The sequence below is a fragment of the Microchirus variegatus genome (assembly GCF_963457635.1).
Source record: "Microchirus variegatus genome assembly, chromosome: 1".
Classification (NCBI taxonomy): domain Eukaryota; kingdom Metazoa; phylum Chordata; class Actinopteri; order Pleuronectiformes; family Soleidae; genus Microchirus; species Microchirus variegatus.
Genome location: NC_139802.1, coordinates 2880971 through 2904268, shown reverse-complemented (window position 1 = coordinate 2904268; position 23298 = coordinate 2880971). Strand labels below are relative to the sequence as shown.

Genomic DNA, 23298 nt, shown 5'->3' with positions numbered 1-23298 from the left:
TCAAGAGTGCCACCCCAAACTCTGAATAACTAATGCATGCACCATTAAAACGAATCAGTTTGACTTCAACTGCTCTTGATGCTATAGTATATACAGTCTGTTTCTATCAATTCACATAACAAAACAAGCAGATTCAATTTTCTGGTCAGACCAAAACATTTTTATTGAAAATGTGATGAAAGTTCAGAAGTTTAAGCTCCCTGGTCGACATCCTTTTTAATCTTCCTCTTCATCATCGGCTCCTCCAGCTCCTCCCTGGCCCTTCTTGGCGTTCTTTCTCTTGACGCGGCCTGGGCGTCCACCACCATATGGAGACCTCAGGGAGAAGTCAATGTGCTTCTGGCTGTCCAGGCGAACCACAAATGAGGGGATGTTCACCACCTGCTTGCGCACACTGCCAAGAGAAAGAAAATTGATTTAGAAAAAACCTTTAGATTGCATATTTCAAATTCTGCTCCAAGGGTAAAAATTAGCTGGCTGCCAAGCATTTAACCAAGGAAATTTCAATCTTTATGACAAGTAAAATTTCACACGCAGGTTAATAAACCACTGCTTTTGGAAGGATTGCCATTCTTTAGATGACCAAACACAAGGTCTCCATTTGTGGGAACACAGGCAAAGTTTAATTTGTACAATTCTTGAGAATCTAATTGGTTGCTTTGAATAACATGACTTTTGTTGCTCAAAAGCCACATTTTGGGGTATCAAGTGCCAGTCTTATAAAATCATGGGTAAGATTAATTTTCTTTAGGAAAAAAAACAGCAAATTCACTGCATGCTTTATTTACATGGACCTTGCGGGTACACTGAACATATAAGCCTATGTGTATGCAGAACTCTCTTGTATGAAAGCAGAATAGTGAGAATTACAATTGCCCGAGGTGCAATCCCCTGTACCTTACCTGGCAGCCACAACACCAAAGTGGCACAGTCTGAGCCCACAGCAGCAGGATTGGCTCTGGGCAATTTCTATTGACAAGGTATACGGTTTTGATACCGAATTGACCTTGGTGAAATGTTTTAACTGATCTCAGTGGACAGCGTTACAAGTTGTCGGTCCTCTGATGGAACAGGAAGCACGGGTTTATCATGAGTCCCTTAGAAAACCTTTTAATGACTTTTGATCTGCAGGAGCCTTGAGCTTACCGAATATGCCTCTGGCGGATAAGGACACGGGCATGGTGGATGCTCTTGGCTAGACCGAGCTTGAAAACCTGAGTCTGCAGCCTCCTCTCCAAGAAATCTTCAACCTTCAGACCCAGGATGTAATCGAGTTTCATCTTACTTTCGTCCAGCACACCAATCCTCACCAGACGCCTGAGCAAAGCATTACCTGGAAAATCATACAAGCAAATTGGATTTTAAAAATGCACTTTGTAGCAACGGTAATATTAATCAAGTTGCAGATTTGGCCTCATTCACGAGGAATTCTTGACACCATAGAGAAGTCTGACGCTAAGTTAGTTTAATCATCGGCCAAATATACGACAACAAAGGTGAAACGACTTGTATACCTTCAAACAGACGCTTGGGGTCCTTCTCATCCAGAGTCAGCAGCTCTCTGGCAGCCTTACGGATCTTGGCCAGGGTGAATTTGACCCTCCACACCTCACGCTTATTTCTCAAACCATACTCGCCTAAAAGAGAACAGATTGTCAAGTGAATATTTTATATGCACTTTAGAATGCCATTTATTCTATAATGCAAGATACTAATACATCACAACGTACCAATGAGTTTCAACTCCTGGTCGAGACGGGACTTCTCGAATGGACGGCGGGGGGTGACGTATGTCTTGCGACAAACCCAACTCCTGGCAACGGGCATGGCGGCTTAGTGCCTGTAATGTGAAAACAGCCACATGGTTAGCCGACACGCACGGAATTAACGTTGATTAAAATTCAAGTCGATCTCAAATGAGTATAATTTGATAAAATAATGAACCGGTGTAAGTGATTATCATACAATTGGGTCAACAGTAACTAGAGTTAAAATACATAACCGTTTATTAATTGTTAATCTGTCGTTTGTTGAAAAAAATGTTTACCAGCCATAGCTTTATAGAAGAAGTAATTTAGATAAAGTTTTAATCACTTTTATTTAAGTTAAGTAACGGAAACAAAGAAAATTGCTACATAAATATTTTCAGTGTGTCTGTTAGCTCCGCGGTCGCTAGATAACACGCTGAAATTAACGAAAAAGCTTCCGCACTGCTAAACAAAAACCGCTTCACTGCATCATTTAGTATATGAAATGAGAAAAAAAACAATGCAAACACTCAACAGAAGTCCGTAGTTGTACATATTCACGGTTAGGCCTGAACTGTACCGCACCACGTTTTCACCGTGCCAAGCTAGCGCTAGCATAACCAACATACCCTTCCCCTCTAACTATCCTTGATAAAATGCGCAGTTAGTGGTTTAAAAGACATATTTGTCGTTATGTCTGAGCAGCTGTGTACTACACACGAAACTACGTACATATAAAAACTCCTAAACGGCTAGCAATAGTGTAGTGAAGCTGAGCTGCGCTTCGTACCTGTTTCGTTCAGGCTCACGCGGTAAAGAGACCGATGAAGGAAGTTCCTTTGTATTTATAGGCCCGCTACAAGCAATACATATCCCATCATGCACTTCTGTGTCCAAGCGGAAGTAGCAGTAATGTATTTTCGCCCCCTAGTGGTCAAACCGTGGATGTATAACGAAATTAAATAAACTGTATCAGCCATAGTAATTACATTTAAAAGAAGTTAATGTTATAATACACCATACAGTAAATTTGTATATATGTTTTACAATTCTTTATGATAAACATGGCTAATAATGCAACATGCATGGAAATAATAATATTCAACACGGCTGTTAGAAACTGAGGGTGTGTATAAATTTACTCTGTGAGTCCAAGAATGTTTTTCCTCTTTTACTGAAGCATTATTAAAGAGGCTGTTGTTGTACAAAAAAACATGTAACAAGCTGTCAGAAGTCTTGTCTGTCAGCGTGTGTTAGAGTGAGGGGAGGTAAAGTGGTAAACTCGGGCAGAAGGACATGGGCGACTATTTATATAACTCTGAAATGGGACCCTGAGCATGTGTTTCTGTCTGTCAGGCAGCATGATCAACCGATGGAAACACTGAAGCTCACTTGCTTTCTCTTTCACTGCTCGATATCCTGTGTGTTTTCCTGGGAGGACATTGGGTTGTTTGAGGAACTGTCTTGGCGTATTTCAGATTTTGAACTTGCTTGTGAGGTTTATACAGATTTCTTAAACCTCTTTCTTCTGCTCACCCTCTTGGATCTTCTGTTTTCTCCTGTTGGGATTTTTCTTCTGTTTTTCCTGCCCGATTGGCTGCGCTCCTGTGTGCATATCAAAACCCTTTCCTTTTCCCCCCACCACTCTCCTTTTCCTCTTCCTCCCATCTTCCACTGTTCCCTGTCTCCTTGTGCGTAGTTTTTGGGCTATGCTCTCCTCACCCACTGTGATCCTCCAGCCTTATGGACTGCCTGTCTACCCACAGACAACCGCATGCTACCCCAGCCTAGTTCAGGTAAAAACTCTCTTCATTTGCTCTGTGAAACTCCAAAACTGCACTTTAGTGTTTATCTAAATAAGCCCACAGCAATGTCAGTCACCTGGGTATTTTAGAGTCTGTCTCTTAGGATCCAGGAAAAGGTTGAATCTATAGTTGAATGAATTGTGGCGGCAACAGTTGCTTTTCTAATGGAGACTCCAAGCTGACATTATAAAATGTAATAACAAATGTAATAAGATAAGATAATCAATATCTTAACTGTTTACTATTCTTACCATGCTTGTGAATTTTTTTAATTAAAAAAATAATGTCAACATAGGCAATAACTATTAATACAAATAGATGCCCAATTACTAAGGAAGAAAATAAAAAGGGAAATGGCCTTTATCTCCTCCATTCAATGAATTACATTTTATAACTAACATATTTAGCTGATATATTGTTTAATAGTGACTTAAGAGGATGAGGCCTAAGGAACAAAGTACACTGACTGTATTTATTTAAGACTATGGACATGTGAGGGGTTATCTTTGGTCCACTTGTCTCAGTGATGCCAGCCGTGTGTGTGTGTGTGTGTGTGTGTGTGTGTGTGTGTGTGTGTGTGTGTGTGCGTCTGAGTGTCCCTGACATACCGTTAATGCCACGTTGCATCTGGTATCTCTCTACCTTGCCTCTGTGCTTCACACCAGCTGTATTTTTAGCCTTCCTCTCCTGAGCAGATAATCACAGCAGGAGATCCTGTCAGCTTCCTTGTTTTCCTCCATCAACAGGGGGAAACTTAAAATAGGCTCGAAACCTGCCTCCTGTGCTTTTACCTGTACTTCTCCCGTGATACGGCAGATATTAAATATCAGACGTATCACAGAAGAAGCACGGGTCTCGAAACGTTAGAAAACACGTTCTTTGGCGGTGTTTGGAACCAAAATCCTCCAAGTAGGATCATGCTTTTATGACCTAGAAGTATTGTACTTAATGTACACAATGTTGATGTTCATTTAAAGATTCTGTTAAATGTATCAGATGATTTTTTTTTTTTTTATATACTTTTTTATTGATTTTTATCAAAATTGAACATAACCAACATACAAGTGCGATCTATATTCACTAAAATATCAAAGCAGGAAGGAAAAGAAACCACCATCCAAGCCAAAATAATTTCAGGTAGCTCATGACTGACTAAAACAATAATGATACTAATAATAAATAAATAAATAAATAAATAAATAAATAAATAAATAAATAAATAATAATAAAAAAAAATAATAATTATAATAAATAAAATAAAATCTATACATATATATATACATACACACACACACACACATATATATACATATTTATACATATACATACATATAAACACACACATACATCTTTAAAAAAAACCTTAGAAATAAAAAAATAAATATGAAAATAAAGAAAGAAAAAGTCCCACCGCCATAAACATGCTGTGCCTTCTCTCATCCAAGTATAGTGGGAGTGAAAATATAAATTATACAAGTAGTATCAGATGATTGACGTTACCTTCCTGAGGCCTTTATAGAACCCTCTGTAAAATATTGTGTTTCTGAAGATGAAAATGGAGGAAAAAAACGGTTGAGAAATAGAGGATAAAAATGAATGAACATATTCAGGTATAGACCTGGAGTCAAGGAAATGGCTGAAAATGCCCTACTTTCGCTGAATAGGATCTGGGTTAGTAGCATTTGTCACTTAGTTGGCACTAAAAAGACACATCTGCAGTGTGTGTGCGTCTGTGTCTGTCTGTGTGTAAATCCGGTGGCAGCTGTCCCAGCATGCACCTGGCTCAGAGCCGTTGACCCCTGACCACGAGCTGACAGCTGAGGAGGGAGACGAGAAAACGGGGGAACAAATGGACATCAAAAAAAGCCTGCGAGGAGGAGGAGGAGGAGGAGGAGGAGACGAGGACACGGTGTCTCTGCCTGTCGATAGTGTGGGAATACAAAGCCAGAGTGGCCGTCTGTTACTGATATCTGACTGATCATCACTCCTTTAGCACATGTTTATGAGCGCGAGACTTGACGCAGTCCAGCATCACTTATTTCTGAGATAAACAGGCGCCAGACAAAAGTTTGTGTTGGAAACGTTACCCAGCTCGTGTTTAACCGAGGCTGAGCCACGACATCAGACCATCTATTGTTATTGTGATCTCCAGGGGGAAAGATTTATTTACGTTCATTTCAACTCTGTCCTGCAGGCACAAGATGAACTTTGTTGTGTAAATTCAGTGGTTGACACGGGTTCAGATTTCAGACATTTGTTGTTTGCATTACATCAGATCACTGCTGTTATTTTACATCTGGTCTCTCACGACGGAACTGGAGGAACAAGACAACTCTGTAATCCGTCCCAGTCTCATGTTCCAGCTGGAAACGTATGTAGTTTAGAACAAGTCTCACAATGTCCTGATCCTGATTCTGAAGTGTTTGACACAGAGCCAGTGTTCCTTCCTCCAGATATTGTGTCTGTGTAGCAGCATCTGTGCATCTCATATGCTTCACACCCCTGAAGTGCAACAGCGTATGGACAGATATATGAGACTGTATGAGCTGACAGAGGATTTAATTATAAGGGAGCAGTTTAAATCCCGACGCTGGCTGACAAACTGGTGGCATTTTGCTTGCAAGGCAGTATGAAGATGTAGAGACGGAGCTCCTCTAATGCTCTAATCCTTTATCTAAATGGAGAAAATACTCCATGAAGAGTAAAAAGGATGCGCTGTATTTGATTTTTAATCACTCAGCACTCCAAGTGTCAAATATGTCTGCTGATGTTCATGTTGGGACGATTTCCAAGGTTATATTTCCAAGGATGTATGTATTTAATAAGACTGGAAGGACTTTTTTTTCTCACCGTGTAAATAATCTTATTGATTACGTCAGAAACACATCCTGTTGTTAATAATCTGCATCTTAATTTACTGATTAATGTACCACATCAAAAATATAGTTGCACACAATCAAATCAAATCAAATATGATAAATGAAAGCACCTGTGATTCCAACAGGTGGAATTGTGTCTCATTCGTCGTTAATGTAAATTAAGTGATTCTTAAATATTTGAACACAAAGTCACTAATATAAAGCATTAAATGGATAAACATGTCTTTTCTTACAGCAAAGATAGGTTATTTTTTAAAATCAAAATCTCAGAAAGAAACTATTTCATAGATACATATTTGAATCAATCCACATTACATTGATGTAACAGATTTTAGTATTTGGTGTTAACACTGTTTAAAACTGAGACTGTAAACCAGGGCTATTCAACTAAAATTTCCTGAGGGCCAGATACAAATTGATACAAAATGTTTTCAATTATTTCGCACTTATTTATTGAAATAGCTGCTAGTTTTGTGCTAAAAAGGTAAGTCACGAAACCACCAACATTCAGGTACAATACAATTTGCGTATAGTGCAAAAAGATCACAGTTACACTAACACCAACATTTGGATAAGGCTCTTACAAAATTAGAGGTAACAATATAAACAACATTAAGGTGCAATGGCCACAAAAGGCTATGTTTTGCAGAAATATAAGTAAAAGTACCAATAATATTCAGGTACAACTGCTACAGTTGGCTCATAGTGCAAAATATTCTAGTACACACATAGGCTACAATCACAGCTGTACTAGTATTTGCCAAAAAGTGACACAAAGTGTCACAAAGTGCAAGAAGCTGTGGTTTTATTGACTTTTTAATAATACATTAATGGGTTAATGGGCCACGGGCCAGTCCAAAGTGCTTGAAGGGCCTGATCTGGCCCCCGGGCCTTAAGTTGAATAGCCTTGCTGTAAACTAATGATTATAAGAAACATGTTGGCCTGTCAATCATGGGTTAGACCAGGGGTCTGTAACCTGCGGCTCTAGAGCCTCATGTGGCTCCTCAGCCTCTCTGTAGCGGCTCCTTCTAGCGTTGAAGAAAAAACTATTCATGTTTTTCACATTTTTATGTCAAGATAAAGGCGTAAATATCACGTCCAGTTGAAAAACCTCCCCCAAAAGCTAATAAAATACTATAAAAAATAATTGTATTTGTCGTTTTTTCTACACTTTAAAGGTTGGGTATCAACTTTCGACAAACTGTGGTTCTTTAAATAGAGTATATATGTGTGAGGAAAAAAAAACTTCTTTTTTTTCTCACTACATGTGATTTTATCTTCATTTTTAGGATCAAATAGGTTTTTGCGGCTCCTGATTAATTTTATCTGGGTGAAGAGGGGACAAAAATGGCTCTTTTCATTCTAAAGGTTGCAGACCCCTGGGTTAGACTGAGGGACAACTGGAGGAAAAAGGCTCTGTCTGTAGTGTGTGTGTGTGTGTGTGTGTAAAGTGGAGGCTGGGTGGAATGGGGGTGCAGTGCGGTGATTGACAGTTACAGATGACCACAGCTGGCGAAGCCTCCCGGCCCCCTTTTTTTTTTTTTTTGCTCTGACGATCATTTGCTTTGATTGGTGGCCGAGTAGAGCAGTGGTGCAGTGGGCGGGCGGTCAGCTGGCGTTATAACATGCAACTGTTGCCGGACAATGAATCAGAGATTGAGGAATGCAGTAAAGGGGTAAGACAATGCTTTTCTAGATCCTTCTTCACTTGAGACTGTGAGGGAAACTGAAGTTTCTGTGCTTGATTGTCTTTCTGTAAGTGGAGGGTGTTAAAGTTTGGTTTCTTTGCACTGTTCTGTTTTGACCAGATGTGAGCGACGAGTGTTTTAATCAGGGTTTCAAAGCATTCCTTCAGATTCATCCCTCAACTGTTAGCATGGAGCTGTAATATGAGCTGTATTTGTTCTTACTAATGCTCTCCAGGAACACGCTGTTCATTTCATGTCACTGTGTACTGTCAAAAGATGCTTTTTGTCCATCAACGTCCACTCAAAATCCTGTTTTTAACTCTAATCTGAATTTGTACTAAAGGTTATGAAGATTATTGACATGTTTTTCATCATTATATCACATCAGTTCTATAATGTTGTTTTATAATGTGGGTTCTTTACAGTGTAATTTTTTTTTTTTTTACTAAGTTTATATCGTTTTTTAAAAAGCTATTTACAGTATTTTATGGTTCTTTACATTTATATTTTCACATACTTTTTAATTACAAGGTTTTTCCATGTTATTTTGAAAAAAATATATTTTGAACTCATACATTTTTCGTTGGTGTCAGATTATTTGTAACATAATGGTGATGAACACTGGTTGGAAGGAAGGGCCCCCTGGGAATTTTTTGCTCAGGGCCCCTGCAGACTCTAGAATCGCCTCTGAATCCAATGAACCAGTGAGATTCTGGATCTGTGGGGTTGATGGTGATGCTTCATATTCAGAATGTGAACAGAGCACAGAGGTTGTGAAAAGTTTGACCTACTTTATTTGAGGAGATTTTTTTTATATGATACACCTCTCTCCTCACCTCCCTCCCTCCTCTCTGTGTTGTTTTCAGGGAGGACCCAGCCAGGAGGCCGGTCCTGGCAGTGGCGACCCCGCCTTGTCTCAGGTCTACGCCCCACCTCCCTCTTACCCGCCGCCGGGTCAAGGCCCGCCAACATCTGCGGGCAGACTGCCCCCTCTGGACTTTAGCTCTGCGCACCCCGGCTCAGAATACCCTGAACACCCCCAGCTCAGAGTCTATCAGGGCCCTCAGCTCGATGGGGCCGAGTCTGTGATCTCCAGTGCCGCGGTGAGAACAGTGTGTGTGTGTGTGTGTGAGGCTGCTCATATTCAAATGTCCAAACATAAAAATCATCCTCCAGATGTGAATGTGACAAGAATCTCTGTCCATATGTCCCATCAGAGGGACACGTCCAGATAGAATGTCCTTCTATATTTAGAGCCCCACCTCCACTGCTGTGCCCATGTAAGGGAATGCTGCTCACACTCAAAGTAAGGGGGGTTGTGGGGGGGGGGGTGTTTGGGGACAGCTGAGAGGGGATTTGTTGTTGAAAATCAATCCCCCGCGTCTCCTTCTCCCCTGTGTCTTATTTAGCTGCCAATAAAACAGATCACCTTTCAACGTTACAGCAGTGACAGTTTGTGTCGGTACGCATGGTTTACGCCGACGTGTGGCAATGATGTCATGGCCCAGTTTGTTTGTTTAGTTGGATTAAAGGGAATTAACATAAGAGATTATTGCAGTTCTGCAATGTAAGGTAAAAGGAACTGGACTTTTTTTCCCCAAAGTCAACAAGTACTTTGTTTAAGAACAGTCTAGAGGTTTTTCCTCCACTACATTTATTTATTGACCTCCATTATGCTTAATATATACAGTATAAATACAATTGATGCATATTGATTGATTAATTGATTATTTTTCAGCAAAATGTAGCTGTTACTAATGAATGAATCGATATGTGCACTATGACTATAACACTTTCAAGTTGTATTTTTTCTACTTTTCTATTTACTTTTTTGGAAATCCAAGAAAAAAAATACTGGTATTCGATTTTTTTTAAATGTTTTTTAAATGCGTTGATTTTTCCCAATATAACACTTCACTTTAAGTTGATAAAGGTGCATTGTGTAATAAATCTAAAGCAACTGGCCATAAAATCCTCCTAATATGTCACAGAGACTCAGGAATTACGCTGCGTTCCAGAGCCCGTCCAAACAAATGGGATGTGGGACTTATCCTACCTGAATTGTACTAGCTCCTACTTCAAAGCATTCCAGCAATTGAAGTCGAATGTTAGAAAACATGGATGACCGCGGCGCTTTAGATTTATGTTTGACGAGGCATTTTGACTGTCAGCAATTCAGTCTACTTAAGGCCACATTATACTTCTCCGACTGCGTAATGCGTTATCCGTCTGCGTAACCACAGAGACCCCTCGAGCCTTTATACTTCTGCGTCGTGGTGACGGATAGGCGCTGCAATTTCCCGCCCGATCAGTAGGGGTCGCTGCGCAAAGTTGTCGTGCTTTTGGCTACAGTGAGCAATGGCGTCCGAGGGAGAAAGACTGTTGTTGTTGAAACAGTGGCCGTTTTCTGTGTCACGGAACGCAGTTTTAAGATAATTTGAGGCGAGAAATTGGCCATTTAGAGTTTAAACATGTGCTGTGTGTGTTAAGATATGACGTATTTATAGTTCGGCATCGACAAAGTCGGCGGTGATCAGCTCCGCCCTCTGTGGACGCTTGGTGCTCACTGTGACCCGGCACAAAGCAGCTTCGCTCGGCCTGTTCTGAGGACCAATCGCAGCTCTTGCCGTCTCCGTTGTCCCTTGACGGAGTGACGGACACTTAAAAAATATTCCGTGCACCCGGAGACGACGCAGAGACTCTACAACAGGTTCTGCGCAGGAGTATAAATTGGGCTTTACATACACAAGCAAGCCGCATATGTAAAAGCCATACATATAACGTCATGAGTGTACTTTTACCGTAGCCCTACATATCTTCACGCTAATGGATAACAACAACGACATAATTTCACGCCATAACATGGAAAACAAGTTGTGATAAAATCGCTGTGTCTAAAACAACTCTACACGCAGAAAAGTAAAGTTTAAAGCCTATTCGTGTGACTCCATGGGCGCCGCCATTATTCTCCGACGTCATTTTGGTGAAGTCGGGGTAGGAGGTCCCACTTTGACAAGCATTCCAGTGCACTTTTTCTCTTTGGAGGTAGGATAAGTCCCACGTCCAACTGGTTTGGATGGGCTCTGGAACGCAGCATCATATTCATATCAACAAAGTGAACTCGCCAACAACAACAGAACAGACAAAATATTTGCATTAAAAAAATTTTTTTTTGCAGACTGCAAATCATGTTTATGTTTTGAAATCACGTTTTGGCACGTGGCGCCACCTACCGCCGTCTACCAATCATTGCAGTCAGTAGAGTCTCAGGTGCCGAGAGACCACGGGTTGCCAGTTACGTCAGAAAAACGAAACCTAAAAGACCTTAAGGTATTTTGAATTTGAATGTAGTAACCGTTGTTGGCCACATTCTTACATATGGCACCTTTGGCAGTTGTTTTGCCGTTAACTTTACGACTGATTCGTGCAGTAATGCAGTAAGTAAGTGTTCGTGCAGTAAGTAAGTGTTCAGTGTGTGTGTGTGTGTGTGTGGCAGATGCTGCTGAAGCCCATCTCTCTCTCTTCCTCCACTCATACATGGTGTTTTGTGGCCCCGTCTATATATTCTATTACTAGAGCCCCTGACAAACTCTGGTCCGTGCTGATTTTCGGGGAAAAGTTGAGCCATCGCCGTGGAGGGAGGGGTTGAGAGGAGGGCGGCTGACCAGATGAGCCCCTCTCCCCTCTGAGATATCGCTCAGGTCCAGAAACACAAATCTGCATCGTGACTTGACACCACTGCCCAACTCAACCCCCCCCCCCTCTCCCTGTCTCCCACTCCCTGTGTCTGTGCGTCTGTGGGTGGATGTGATGTTTACCTGCAGCCGGTCTGTAGTGAACTATAGTGGCCTGTGTGCGTTTGTCTCTGTGCCTCTTTCTGTCAGTCCCCCCCCCCCCCCCACTCTCATTAATGACGCCCCTTGACAAATGAACTTTAACCTCTGGCAGAAAAGCAGCACCGTGACCTAAAACTGACCCATGTGGAACGTTTAGTTTAGACCTTTGCCACCTTTTCCTCCCCCCTCCCCATCACCTCTTCCTTTTCCAAGCTTTGTGCACAACCTTCTTTGCCTTGTTTACTGTGGTTTAATGTGACCTCTCACTGCTGCACTGAGGCCTCTCCACTCTTTATCTGCCTCTTGGTACTAGAATGCTAATAATCAAGTACTGCGATTCTCTTTTCTGTTAAATTTGGCTTTTTCAGCACTTTTCCCAGTTGGGGGAAAATATATTTTTTTAATACAAACTTTCCTTCCTTCTCTTTCTCTCTTTGCTGAACCTTTTTTATTTATTATTTGCTGTTTTTTTTTGTCTTTCTTTTAATTTTCATTCCCATTTCCTGTCTGGACTCATTAATTTGCCTTAAAATGATTTAACTTTGTTTTCACAATGGTTGATGACACATACCTGTAGACGCACACACTAGCATCGTGGTGCATTGTGGGATAGTGAATGTTTGGTTTTTGGCACCTTAGTCCTTTGTTTTTGTTTTTATTGATCTATTTCTTTGCATGGAGCAGACTTATGTGGTGAAATATTACAACAGTTTCATATGTATTCCATATATATGTATATATAATGTGTATATATAGATAACATGAGTGCTTCTTTTTCTTGTTGTTTAAGGGAACCTAAAAACTCAATGTAACACTCTGTCGCAGCTGGACTGAGCCTAGTTTTATTGTAACTATTGAAACTCTTCTTCAGGCATGTATTTAAAGACGCCTCACTAAAATGGAGTCTTTTTTTCTTTTCACACCTCCTCACATTTGCCTGAGAAGGATCACTGGTTGCTGAATGCTCTTTGAATTTTGGTGTGGATCACCTGACTTTGAAAACCATCTTTGCCTAATGCCATGTGATGCTTACGCAACTGAATTTTTACACACACAACACAAACTCCCTGTTGTTGATTTGATTTTGACTTTTTTTTCTTCCCCCCTCTGTCTTTCTTTGCTTTTCTACTGATGGCCTCTCCCCGTTTTTCTTCACATCTGTCTCTTCCCATTCGTTTGTTTTCGTGTTCCCCCTTTCTTCTCCTGTCCTCGTGCCTGCAACCTTCCCTCCTTCTTTTGGTTGTCGTCCTCCTCCTCCTCCTCCTCCGTTTTTCCATGCTTTCCCACTGTCAGGAGGATACTCTGGCCCCCGTGACCTCTGACCCCCAGTCCCTGAGCGTGTCAGTGTCATCAGGAGGCGGAGCAGGAAGTGGAAGTGAGGAGGAGGGGTCAGGTAAGGCCCAGCCCAAACGCCTCCACGTCTCCAACATCCCGTTCCGCTTCAGAGACCCAGACCTCCGCCAGATGTTTGGGGTAAAAAGTTCATCCTACATTTACACGACGAATGATGAGTTTATGCAGAGTCACTGGTGTGCACAGTGGGAAACAGGACACCCACTCATAACTATCAACTGGAAAATTTAGTTGCATATGTTTATTAATTTCAGTAACCATACTGATGTTTGATAGGCCTAAACTCATTGTACGATCAAATGCACTCTGGATTAGAGTTCAATTTGACTCTTCTAGTGCAGGAGTCTGCAACCTTTAGTACTAAAAGAGACATCTTTGTCCGCTCTCCACTCAAATCAAATTAATCTGGAGCCACAAAACCTATATAAAATTAAGATAATAATAACACGTGTACAGTTTTTTAAAATACATATATAATATATACTGTATATAGCAACAATAGTTGCATGTATGAAATCTCATAGATGTTTAGTTTATTAGTTTAGTAATAGTTTCATTGCTGTTTAAACCCAACCTTTTATAACGTGAAGAAAAAAGAAAACAGAATTATGTTGACCTTGTCCTTCCATTATTTACGTAAAAGTAATGAAATTAAAAGTACTTCTTCACGTACACATTACTTCATTTAAAGGTGCCATATGTAAGAATGTGGCCAAAAACAGTTACTACATTCAAATTCAAAACACCGAGGTCTTTTAGGTTCTGTTTTCTGACATAACTGGCAACCCGTGGTTGCTCGGCAGCTGAGACTCTACTGACTGCAATGATTGGTAGATGGCGGTAGGTGGCGCCACATGCCAAAACATGATTTCAAAACATAAACATGATTTGCAGTCTGCTAAATATATTTTTTAATGCAGATATTTTGTCTGTACTGTTGTTGTTGGTGAGTTCAGTCTGTTATATGAACATTATTCATAGAGACCCCTGTTCTAGTTTAATGTCTTGATGCTGGGGCCCTTAGCTGGTCATTGGGGGGAAAGCATGCTTGAGCGCCACCTGGGGTCTATCTCTGAATGCACATGATTCTTTACATGGATTTGCTCATTTTGAAACAATGATATGTATGAATGAAATGATGGTGTTTTTATATGCATTTAATCCAAAATCCTTCCAACACTTGCAGCAGTTTGGCAAGATCCTCGATGTAGAAATCATCTTCAACGAGAGGGGGTCAAAGGTGAGTCTCACAGAAGCATGATCGGAGTGGAATGTGTGTTTTTATTGTATATATAGAAACAAAAGATTAACAGCGTGTTCATACAAACTTGAAGGGCTTTGGATTTGTCACATTCGAGAGCGCAGCCGAGGCCGACCGAGCACGAGAGAAGCTGAACGGAACAATCGTGGAGGGAAGGAAGATTGAGGTATTTGCACGTTGATATTCTGCATAAATCTGCATAATCAGCATTTTATCACAGTGTTTGTTTCCTTTGTCCTCCTCTCACCAGGTGAATAATGCCACAGCAAGAGTGGTGACAAAGAAGCCCCAGACGCCTCTGGTGAACGGTGACATTTCAAGTGAGAAACGTCTGCTGTAATGTTATTTGTGTGCTCTGTCAAGCAATACTATCAGACCTGACGTTTTTGTGAGTATACACTGGCAGCGCAGGGGCAGGCAGGGCCAAGAGGCATATGTTATTATGTGTTATTTAGCAGCAGAATTCACCCCACAAACGTTCTGCGGGTGCTTCTTTGTGTTTTCAGCCAAACTCCACCCGTGTCTCACTTTACTAGCACAATTTTGCTGTTACCTCCATCTGTCTTTACATTAAAACAAATCACTTCCTGTGTGCAGCACAGGGATGTCACTAGATCCACACAAGATCTAACTGAGATCAGCGATACAGTGACGGTGGTTTTTTAATGTAATGGTCTCTAAAGTTACACACTACAGCTTTAACTGTCATGGACTGAGGGATTCTGGGACGTTTTATCTCCTCATTAAAGCTGTTGTTTCCTGTTCTTTGTCGTGTGCAGCTTCTGGCTGGAAGATCAACCCTGTCATGGGAGCGATGTATGCACCTGAGCTCTACACAGGTTAGAAACTCCCCAGTTCATCAGTGCCACACACTTTCATATCATATATAAAAGATCACTTACCCTTTTGTAATTGAAGCTTCTCCCACATTCTCCTTCCCCTCAGTTGCCAGTTTCCCGTACCCTGTAGCGGCTCCCACCCTGGCCTATCGAGGCTCTGCTTTGCGGGGTCGAGGTCGAGCCGTGTACAACACGATTCGCTCGGCTGCAGCCACACCCACTGCTGTACCTGCTTATCCCGGGTAAGCGTCTGTGTCCTTTATATGAGTTAATTCACTGCAAAATAAATACAATAAAATATGATTATTTACGATCTGTTTCAGGGTGGTATATCAGGACGGTCTGTACGGAGCAGAAGTCTATGTAAGCGTCTTTCACTTTTCTCACACTGCCGTCTGAAAACAGAGATAAACGTCTATATTTATTGACTGTATCTTACTTTATGTTGTGTCCATTTCAGGGCGGCTATCCAGCAGCTTACAGGATGGCTCAGCAAGCATCTGCTGCCACGGCGACCTACAGTGATGGGTACGTGCACACAGAGAGAGTTATTAGTTATAGCCTTTACATATATATATATATATATATATATATATATATATATATATATATATATATATATATATATATATATATATATATTATTTAGTTACATTATAAATCAACTCACATGAGACAAGAAGCTTTTTGCATATTCACTCACTCATCTTCTACCACATGAGGGTTGTGGGGGGGTACAACCTGGACAGATCACAGTCCATCACAGGGAGTCATAGAGACAATTTAGAGTGTATTTGGACAGTGGGAGGAAACCGGAGAAAACTTGCAGGGAGAACATGCAACAAAGGCCCTTGTATCAATTTTTAAATGGTTTAAACCAGGGGTCTCAAATTCAAATGACCTGGGGGCCAATGCTATTATGGTCAAGAGGGAGCCGGCCTAGAGAACAAAAAGTGGGGGGGGGGGGGAACAACAGACATTTATTTATTTATTTTAAATTACATAAATAATAGTGTGGACAACTGTAATTAAAATTAGTACCAGGAGCCTTTTCGGCTACTACCATTCGTAACAAGCGTATTTATTAGTGCTGTCAGTTTAACGCGAACCCATTTTAACGGCGTCAAAAAAAAAATTTCGCGCGATTAACGCTCTTTTGTGGCCTAGCAAACTTTGTAGTTTTTTTTCACATGCTGTTGCAGCAACTCGTAACGTTAGAAAAACTACAACACCACACCGGATTTGGATAGACCGGAAACCGGAAGCGTATGTTCCGTTTTAAGCGGATGGCGACGAGCGCTGTCTGTGCGCTTCTCCGCTAGCTCCTTCAGCTCGGATTAGCTCGTTACGGCAACAACGCGTTAAACCACGGGACTTCGTCTGCGTTAAAGAACGGCTCTTTATTCACAGAACTGCGGGCTGATACACAGACTCTGTTATTATTGTGCGGCTCTCACACTGAGAGGAATAACTGAAAATATGCAGAGTGACGGAGATATTCACCTGCGGCTCGCTAATGTAAACACATTACTTCCTGCTTCACCTACGTACCTCTCTGACGTCACACGCGAACGTCTCGTACCTCCTACGGCACAAGGCTGTAACAGATGAGTTTGTCTGACAGGGTGGTTCAAGTCTGTAGAATAAGTTGTGTAATAATAATTAATCTAAAATTAGATTTAGGCTTGAACAAATATTATATTATAAATATTGTGTCTTGAAATTGCAGTAAGCTGTATTGCAATTTAGATACATTTTGATTAATTGTTCAGCCCTACACTACAGTATATGCCAAAATATGCAAATAACATTCACACAAAGCAAGCCAGTCCACTTTTCTATGTTGAAAAGAGTATTAAAATGAGAAAAAATAATGGTACAAAAAGAAATCAAGGGACATTTAGAATCGATAAAAATGTGCAATAATTTCAATGAATCGCAAGTTAAAGGTGCCATATGTAAGAATGTGGCCAAAAACGGTTACTACATTCATGTTCAAAGTACAGAGGTCTTATAGGTTTCGTTTTCTGACGTAACTGGCAACCCGTGCTCGCTCGGCAGCTGAGACTCTACTGACTGCGATGATTGGTAGATGGCGGTAGGTGGCGCCACATGCCAAAACATGATTTCAAAACATAAACATGATTTGCAGTCTGCAAAATATTTTTTGTAATGCAAATATTTTGTCTGTACTGTTGTTGTTGGTGAGTTCAGTTTGTTATATGAACATTATTCCTGAGTCTCTGTGACATATTAGGAGGATTTTATGGCCAGTTGATTTAAATTGATTACACAATGCACCTTTAACTATGACATTAATGCGATTAATCGCGATTAAATATTTTAATTTTTACACATTTTCATAGCCAGAATATGATTTTTATTTAAATACGAAAATGTTCTACTCTCCATGCAGTGTTCTGTATGACACTAAAAGCTCTTAAAGTTTATCAGAGGAGACAAAATAAGACAAAAGTGAATATTGCGTTCAAAAAAATTTGCTTTTTATGCCTTTTTTTTGGTATTTACGACAGTAAAGAAAATGTGTCGCCCAAAGCCTTGAGTACTTCCAGTAATTTGGGGGGTTGATAATCAGTTTTTCATTACATTTATTTTTTTTATTGTGCATTAGAGAGACCGCACGTGGCACGTGTTTGCTGCTGTTAACATCTGCGTCTCGTTTGTCCAGATACGGCCGGGTGTACGCCGCAGCTGCAGACCCCTACCACCACTCGGTCGGACCAACGACGACATATGGCGTTGGCACAATGGTGAGCCTGAGTCTAAACATACAGTGCGCTCACTTCACTTCACTGCCTCTGTCCAAAGTCACTGACACCTTGGCATTGTGCTTCTGTCACCAGGCCAGTTTGTACAGAGGAGGATACAACAGGTTCACCCCATACTGAGTCACCCGGCTGTGGGAGGAGGAGGAGGAGGAGGAGGAGGATGGGGTTGATGGGGTTGTCTGTGTTGAACTCTGGGATTTTGCTCACACACGGATGCCGCAGGGAGGACAGGTCTCTCCATCGCGGCCCTCGGTCTCTCCCTCTGTCAGAGAGACTGAACAGACTGACGTTGTAAATACTGCGAAGGGAAACCTAGAGAAAGTTATGTAATATATATACAGTACATAGACATAGTTACTGATTCTGGGGGGGGTGAGGGTGGGGGGGGACTGGTGAAAACAATTGTGCGAGAAAGACTCGTGTGATTCGTATATGTGGGATTTGACAAGTTTTCGCGGGTCAAACTGTACAAACAGACAAGAACATTTTGTTCCAATGACAGTTATTTACTACATCTGTGTGCGTGTGTGTGTGTGTGTGTGTGTGTGTGTGTTATGCAGCAACACTGTACCCAGAGACAGCTGTGACACCAGTATCAGAACATGTTTGTCTGGATGTAGTTTTTTTTTGTTTTTCCTCTAACATTCTACCTCTCTCATCTTCTCACTGTTGATCTTTGCTTCTGCAGCGCTCCAAAAAAAAAACACTAATCCTAGTCTAGTTTCTGTTCCTCTCTCTGTGACTCTGTACCTCATGAGACTACCTGACGAGCCTGGTGTTGTTGAGTTTTTATTTGACTGTCGATGATTTCTCATACGTGCACTCGCCCCCCGGGGGAGTTTGACTCTGCTGAGTCACTTTAAGGCCTGTTTTATCCACGACTGAAGAGGAGGTCAAATGAAGTTTTCTGCCGTTACGTAAACTGAGGATTAAAGTCCCCAAACGACTTCATGAGTAGATTTGAAACAATGGAGCTGTCAGTTTACTCTAACTAGCTCTTAAATAATCCAATATTCTTCATCCAGTGTTTCCTTGTTTCATTTTTGACTCTCATTTCTTTCTGTTTCCTTTCTTTTCTCACTCATCGCTGTGGAATGATTTACTTGTGTTTTAGTTTTGTCTTTGTTTCTGATGCACGCCTCTCTGCTGAGCTGGACATTTGCCTCTGAATAAAGCTGTTTTTTTTCCGCTCTCTTCTTTTTCCTCTGTCCTTTATTGCTTCTGCTCCTTTTATAGTCTGTCATCTTTACTTCACTTCTCATCTTTGACTGGTGTTTTTAATCGCCAAAAAGGCCCTGATTTCATGAAAAAAAAAAATTTCTTTCTTTCTGCTGCATTTCTCTTTCCTTCTTTCTTTCTGCTGCATTTATTTCTTTCTTTCCTTCTGCTGCATTCCTTTCATTCCTTCTTTCTTTCTGCTGCATTTCTTTATTCCCTTCTTTCTTTCTGCTGCATTTCTTTCTTTTTGCTGCATTTCTTTCTTTCTTTCCTTCTGCTGCATTTCTTTCTTTCGGCTGCATTTCTTTCTTTCGGCTGCATTTCTCTCTTTCTTTCTGCTGCATTTCTCTCTTTCTTTCTGCTGCATTTCTTTCTTTCTTTCTGCTGCATTTCTCTCTTTCTTTCTGCTGCATTTCTCTCTTTCTTTCAGCTGCATTTCTTTCTTTCCTTCTGCTGCATTTCCTCCTTGTTTTCTTCATCTTGTTTCAGTGTGAACGCCACCTTTATGCCTTGCTACACACGTTCATTTCTCTTATTTATCTTTTCACTGTAGAAAACATACATACATGTACATATATATATATATATATATATATGTACATGTATGTGCTCTCTCTGAACTCTGTGAACTTCTACTGTCGTCCACTCGCTTCATTTTGTTCTTTAATAGTTAGTTGCATCTCCTTAGATTTCCATCTTTTATCATTTAACTTTTCTTTGAGTGCCTTTCTACTGAGTGAGAATAACATTAATTTTTTTCCTCCTCTTTGCATGATGCATCATTTCTCTTCACCTCCTGTACATAATATTTAAATTTCTTAGCATCTTTTAGTTCTTCGCCTGTTTCTGTGCTTATTCTTTTTCTGACTATTAACACTAAATATCAGACTGATGTAGTTTAGCAGCCTAACGTTTACTCTTTACTAGTAGATCTATTGCTTTTTGTCTTTTTCTTTTACACTGAAGCTCTTTCTCTTTCTGGACAGCCAGATAAATGGTTGACTTTTGCAGAATGTTTTCACTTTGTTTAAAGATTCTGAGCCATCAAGATGTGTGTTAGTTTGTTGAAGAAACATCTGATTCTTAGTTTGAATGCACTTTGTGTAAAACTTTTATTTTTTTCTGCCGTTTCCTCTTTGAACTCAATTGCACGTACTCAGTGCCAGCTTTTTATTAATTTCCTTGAATCTGCAACGCTTCAACATTTTTTTGATGAGTTTACAGCCTCTTATTGCTTTACGTGTAGTTGTAAAGAGGAAACTTGAGCAGGAAATGTCTTATCAAACCGATCTCTTATTTCAACAATCCCAGTGGTGTCACAGGTGCCTTGTTTCACAGCGGACATTTCACAATAAAACCAACTGTGCAAAACACAACTGCTGTGGCTTTTTCATTCACTTTGGCTTTGACCCAGTGAAACATGATCAACACAGTCTCTCTGAGCCGTTTGGACTTGAATTTTATTAGATTCTTATCTTCGAAAGACAATATGTACACGATATTTACAAAGTGGCAGTTGATCACATCAGATCTGTAGAGCGAGAGGAAAAGAGGGACAGAGACTGCAGCTAACCCTTCAGCTTCAGTTGTTAGTGAGCTGCAACTTAAAACTATTAAAGCATTGCAGACACAACACAGTACTTACTAGTCAGAGTGACAGGTTGCACACAGCAACAATCAAACAAACTCAACACTAAAAAGGGACGAGGTAAAGATGAGAGTAGAAAAAAAGTAATACTGGTTAGAAATCAGTAGGAAAGAGGAGAAGAAGGACATGCAGGGAGAAGAAAGTGAGGACACGCAAGATGAATTAAAATAAAAGGGGGAGATAGGTGGCGACGAACACAGCAGAAACGTGGCATGTGGGAGCTTTGTTCAGAGTCAAATGACGGGAAAAGGAGTTACAAAGACTGATGGGTGATATTCAGTAACAAGGGAGCCAAAAAACAAACCAAAACAAACCAAAAAAGAAGAGGCGTCTGAGGAGGGGAAGCAACCAGAAATAATCATGTGTATTGGTAAGTGAATATTCTACTGTAACATCCTGAGAGTACACAAGTCAAAGATAACACACTCGCAGTCAAGCTCAGAAACCAAAAGGTCATTCTTACTACGGGAGCACACACACACACACACGACAGCAGTTTACACTTCAGCCTTTACCGCTTGGTTAAAAATAAAAAATAAAATAAACTGTAGGTAGATTATGAAGTTAATAATTCTGTATGTCCAAATACATTTTAAATAACGGGCAATAAAACTCAGCTTCAATAAACAATCTGGACTAAAGCAGGTCAAGCAAACCAAAAACACTCCTGACTGTAAATAAAAACAAAAACAACCTACTCTTTACAAGGCAGCTCAAAAAAAAAAAAAAGAATGCATTTGGACAAACAGACAAAGCACAACATTATGCCTCTGGTTTCAAACATCTTTGCAGAGAGACATTTTGAAACATCAGCATCAAATCATTTGCAGTGGCTCGACTGTTTCCACATTTCATCACGCCAGGCTCCCGTGTTTTTCAAAAGTGGGTCAAACCCAGACATGGTTTGCTCACAATTCACCCTCTCCGGCCGGAGTCTGGAGGAGGTTCGCCCACTTATCATCATCATCATCATCATCACCACCCTGTGATGCTCCTGCAATGCAGCAGTAGTATGAGCAGAGGAATGAGGAGACTGGTGGTGTGAGGAAGGTTTAGGGAATAAAGAAAAGGGGGCAGTAAAGAAGACAGGGGGGAATCGGGCAGATGAAGGGAAGAAAGAAAACATGTTGAGATCATCATTACAGAATATCACGCTTCACAAATCCTGGTTCAAACAAGCTCAATAGAAATTTTTTTTTGCAAAACAAGTATCAAAATGTGGCCATGTGTTTTTGTTTCGCCAGAAGAAATTACTTTTGTTTTGAAAAAAGACAAATGTTTCACATCAGCACCATCTTGCCAAAGTTTAAATTGTTTGTACCAATAATTACAGGGAAAAACTGGCAATTACGACTCCTACACTGTGGTCACTGATGATGAAAACATCACACGAGCTAATCCAAAACCATCTACATTCAAATTTACATATTCACAAAAACGGTCTAGGAATTTTATTCATGTTCAGCAAACAAAAACAACAAAAACAAAAATCACACTTACCCATGTGTGAGAAAAGAAAACCTATGCACTGAATGAAAAGTACTCGATGATACAATATTTACATAAAACAGGACATTTTAACTGTACAGGAAGGCTGCATCCACGTTTGCTCTGGTCAGTTAAACCAAAGACAAATACGTAGGTCTCAAGAGTTTCTACTGTGGTAATTAATACTTTAAAAAAACAAGTCAGATAATGGGGAACAATGTTGATACGGAGACTATAGAAAGCAGCACAAAATCACTTAATGACAAAAGTGAAAAGTTCTGCTTGTGAGCTTCACATTTCCTGACATATACAAGCAACGGATGACCTTCACTTTAAATATCGCAGTAGTCTTTTCCCTTATCGTCACCTATAACTGTGCTGTAGCTTCATGGATCTCCTTCGTCCAAAAAGAAAAAAGAGCCTCAAATCACATCAGTTTGAGTCAATTTTTCCTCCCAAGAGAAATTGTCCTGTATACTAAGACCGATAATTATCGCATTTTATCTTTTACCATTTCATATGCAACTAGAAATAAACTTGACATAAAGCTATACTCCACTAACCTCTCCCTCTTTAGCGCATCACCGTCTACATCCGTTTGAAACTGGTCTCCACCATGAAATTCAAACGGCATGGAGCAAAACATCTGGATCTTACCAACTAATTTAGCATTTTGCCAATTTTGCTGCTGCTAAATTCATTTGTCCAATATCAACTTGGATATTATTTAGGAATTTGTCGACAG

At 40.5% G+C, this 23298-nt stretch overlaps 2 protein-coding genes across 4 annotated transcripts; one reads left to right on the top strand and one right to left on the bottom strand.

Moving 5' to 3' along the window:
• Positions 1-137: 137 nt before the first annotated feature.
• rps9 (ribosomal protein S9) lies at positions 138-2561 on the bottom strand. 2 transcript variants are annotated; one of them, XR_014592824.1, is made up of 6 exons: positions 2539-2561; positions 1731-1840; positions 1515-1637; positions 1147-1333; positions 903-1061; positions 258-394 (listed from the first exon to the last, which is right to left on the bottom strand). XR_014592824.1 is itself a non-coding variant. In XM_083889644.1 (5 exons), the coding sequence occupies exons 2-5, from the start codon at positions 1825-1827 to the stop codon at positions 217-219; spliced, it is 585 nt and encodes a 194-aa protein (XP_083745770.1). In that variant the 5' UTR covers positions 1828-1840; positions 2539-2561; the 3' UTR covers positions 138-216. The 2 variants fall into 2 exon arrangements, 1 of the variants encoding a protein (XP_083745770.1); XM_083889644.1 differs by lacking the exon at positions 903-1061 and having other exon boundaries at positions 138-394.
• Positions 2562-3116: 555 nt separating this feature from the next.
• Positions 3117-19391, top strand: rbfox1l (RNA binding fox-1 homolog 1, like). 2 transcript variants are annotated; one of them, XM_083889564.1, is made up of 12 exons: positions 3117-3544; positions 8988-9224; positions 13251-13430; positions 14497-14550; positions 14645-14737; positions 14822-14891; positions 15351-15410; positions 15517-15652; positions 15734-15773; positions 15871-15938; positions 18100-18181; positions 18275-19391. In XM_083889564.1, exons 1-12 carry the CDS (start codon positions 3458-3460, stop codon positions 18317-18319), a joined length of 1152 nt encoding a protein of 383 aa, XP_083745690.1. In that variant the 5' UTR covers positions 3117-3457; the 3' UTR covers positions 18320-19391. The 2 variants fall into 2 exon arrangements, with proteins under 2 accessions (XP_083745690.1, XP_083745689.1); XM_083889563.1 differs by having other exon boundaries at positions 15490-15652.
• Positions 19392-23298: the final 3907 nt, after the last annotated feature.